Raw genomic sequence first — 3,565 nt, forward strand, 5'->3', positions numbered from 1 at the left:
ATCCCCAGGCAGCCCCAGCTCCATGCCAGTCGGATTCTGGCAACCAGTGAGTGCACATGCAGGGGGAATGCTGGGCTGGATGGGGCAGGACAGGTGGTTTCTACGGCAGAGCAAGACTCAAAGGCCTGAGGGCAGGGCACTGTAGTATCATTGGTCTGGGGGAGGAGGGGCTTAGGGCTCTCCTAAGTGGTGCCACAGGCCCAGAGAGGCTTTGGGGACATGCCAGATGCCTCCAAGCCCCCACTCCCTCCCAGCCAGACCTGCTGAGCCCCTTTTCATCCCACCAGGCCATGTCTTCAAGACTCGCGTTGGTCCTGGCTCTGCTGGCCATGGGGCCTGCGATTTTTCGCCATGACGTGAACACGGAGAAAGAGATGCTGGAGCATGAGGAATTCCTGCAAAATAAGATGACTCAGATGCTGGAGGAGGTTGAGGGGAGCACAGGCACGGTGGAAGGCCTACTTCCTTCTTGCCTGCAGCAGCATTGACTGGTTTGGGGTCCTGCAGCAGTAGAAGTGGTGCTGCTTACTTGGCACTGCTGGCTAGCCAGGAGAAGGAAGCGTGCCTCTGCCAGCTGCAGGGAGCAGGAGAGATGCAGTCCTCAGAATCAAGGCAACGAGCAGCAGAAGAAACTCCACTGGCTGTCCAGGATAAGGCAGTGTGCCTCTACCAGTGTCAGCTCTTTGGCTGTGCCAACCCCCTCACCAGTGGACCCACTTAAGGTAAGGCTGGACGGGGCTGTGAGCAATATGATCTAGTGGAGAATTTTCCTGCTCCTTGTGGGAGGATTAGGTCAGACTAGATGGCTTTTCAAGGTCCCCTTCCAACCCCAAATGTTCTGTGATTCCATAGCCAAACCTGCCCAGCGAGTGCAAGCTCCTGAAGGAGCTGGTGGGGGAACTCCTGGATGTCTGCCGAGCCCTTTCCAAGACCCTCTTCACGCCGGAGCTGCAGGCAGCTCCAGGGACAGACAGCCCTTCCGAAACCTGGAGCATCGACCAGAACAGCATCAACTACCGCCTGCTGGTGATCCTGCGACCACCCTACGGGCACTTCTTCTTCCTGGGCACCACGGAGCAGCTGCCAGCAAGTCACTCCCGCATCCGTGTGCTGCTGGAGTGCACGTGCTCCAGGAAGCAGCCGCTGGGGGATATGTCCTGTTTGCTCCACCCCACTGGCAAGGATCGCAGCTTGAACCTGCGGGACATCCTGTGCACAGGCAACTCCCTGGATGTGGAGAAAGTCGCCCACTGGCTGCAAACTTTGGTGGCATCAGCCTGGCTGCTTTTGCCTGCCTCGCAGCACTGCCAGCTCACGGTGCTGCCCTCCTGCCGGTCCTGCAGGTTCCAGCTGACAGGCATGCCAGGCAGGCAGATCACCACGGAGATGGTGTTTGCAGTGGAGCAGGGGAGCTCAGGCGCCTACGTGTGCCTCGAGTAGGCAGCAGCCAACATTGCCAGCGGCACAGTGGGGCTGGAGAGCAGCATCAGGGACGGAGCACACGGTTCACAAGGAGCTCAGCACAACCAGAGCTCGGGCAATCTCTGCCAGCCCAGCTGAACCGTGAAGCGTAGAAGTGTAGATGGGATAGAAGTAGAGAAAGATAGAAGGGGAGGGGAATAGAGGGGTACGGGAATAAAATAGAATAGAAGAAGCGTAGAGGCTCGGAAGAGTAGACTCCTAGGACCATAGAACCATAGAAGAATAGATGGGATAGAGGCAGAGAAGAATAGACTCATAGAAGCATAGCAGAGTAGGAGAATAGAAGAGTAGAAGAGTAGAAGAGTAGAACCCTAGAAGCATAGAATTATTAAATATTAAATAAAGCAACTGTTCTTTACATGGAAAGCAAGCTTTGAAGTGGTTCTTGCAAGTGGTCCTATGGAATTTTTCACAATCAAACACTTCAGCAAAAGCTGCTGGGATTTGCTTGGAAGAGAAAGAGCTCTCTAAATATTGGTAGAGTAGCTGAAGCTTGCATTTTTGGAATTCTTGAATTAAAATTTATTGCCTTTCACTCCTTCTTCAGACATGGTCACTGAATAGTGAAGGCTGTCTTAGCAGTTTCATGAAAATGGTCCCATCGGACCAAGTACCACAACGTCTTATGGGATAGTTTCTAGAACATGGTGAAATAGATCTGTGGGGAACTAACTGGAAGGGCTTACTTCTATCTAAAAAAAGGCTTTACCTTTAGTTTGGTTCAATCCATCTTTCCATGGAGGCTGTTCAAACCTATCAGACATAAGAGAAGAGGCAGGACAGAGGAGATGGGTTGATGGAAAGCAGCTTAGAAAAGCGGCACGTCCGTAACGGCATCTCTCAGAGAACAGGGCTTTGAAGTATTTTGCAAAATTCCAAGACAAAACAAGTAGTTCTGTGTCTGGAGTTCCATTCGACTTCCCAGCATCCCTGTGGGTCTACAGCCAATCTGGTGGCTGTTGCAGGACTACTGAAACACTGATTGGAGACAACTGGCCTGCAGTGCCAGATGCACGGCCTTTGATTCTGCTGACCTTTGACAGCTCTTTTCTAATGATCCTCGATTGACTGTGTTCCCCAGAAAGCACATCTTTGCCTGTGGTGAGACCCCCTCGTCCTGGAAGATGCCAAATGTTTTCCCCTGTCAGTGGAATTAGTTTGATCTTGTTGGGAGCTGAATTTTCTTTGCTGCCACAGCCAGCTTTGTTTGCTCTGCAAGGTCTTCTCTCCTGTCTCCCCAGTGCCATGACACTGCGCTCTTCCTGACTTGTCTTTTCTTAGAGGAAAGGTTAGAAGATTGCTCTTGCCTGAACTCAGCAGTGGGAGCTGGGCAAATCCCAACATGTCTTTTTCGAGGCAGGAGAAGTCATGAATTCTTTTCTTCCCCCCACCCTGTTGAGGTGGAGGAGTGAGAGAGCAGCAGGATGCTGGTCAGCCAGCCCAGGGCAACCCACCACATACAGGAAGATCTTTCATCCCAGGGTTATTAATTATCACCCCGAAAACAGCACCCCGAAAAATTGATACGCTTTGGATTTAGGATGACATCTTGTTTTTTTGTTCTTTTGGACTTGTCATTCCTGAAGTGCAGAAGGTTGCTGAAAACCCCACGAAAAATCCTCCGGAGAAAGAAAGCAGCAGTAGAACAGATTCAGAGTCCAGCAGAACAAAAGCAAAAAGACATCTTGAATGGGTTGAGGATGCGTCTATGAAAGAAGAGACACATGTTCCTTGGCTGCCTTTCTGGTTGGGGAGAGGTTTCTGATGCGGAGACTGTGCAGTTGCAGGCAGGGGGAAGGCAGATGGACCTGGTATGGGACACTTTTAGGTGGAGGTGTGCGTGCCTGTGAGGATTTGCTGTGGAAAATCTCTGAATTTACTGCTGCATCTTGAAAGTATTTTCTAAAATGCATCCCCTATCCCTAAAAACCGTGTTGGCTTTGGTTGCCACACTGCTCAGCACTGGTAAAAATGCTTCTTACAACATGCATGAAACAGGTCCGGAAGGGATTGTGTATTTCTCAGCTGTGGACAGGGCTGAGTGATTCAGCTGGAAACTTTCTTGCCTTCTCCTAGCTGAGCC

General features: G+C 51.3%; 1 protein-coding gene across 1 annotated transcript; it reads left to right on the top strand.

Annotated features, from left to right (window-relative positions):
• Positions 1–290: 290 nt before the first annotated feature.
• LOC126652446 (inositol 1,4,5-trisphosphate receptor-interacting protein-like 1) lies at positions 291–1,508 on the top strand. Its single transcript, XM_050339199.1, has 2 exons — positions 291–428; positions 853–1,508. The coding sequence occupies exons 1-2, from the start codon at positions 291–293 to the stop codon at positions 1,438–1,440; spliced, it is 726 nt and encodes a 241-aa protein (XP_050195156.1). The 3' UTR covers positions 1,441–1,508.
• The last annotated feature ends 2,057 nt before the right edge of the window (positions 1,509–3,565 follow it).

Source organism: Myiozetetes cayanensis, unplaced genomic scaffold (genome assembly GCF_022539395.1).
Source record: "Myiozetetes cayanensis isolate MyiCay16 unplaced genomic scaffold, myiCay2020 scf865, whole genome shotgun sequence".
Taxonomy (NCBI): Eukaryota; Metazoa; Chordata; class Aves; order Passeriformes; family Tyrannidae; genus Myiozetetes; species Myiozetetes cayanensis.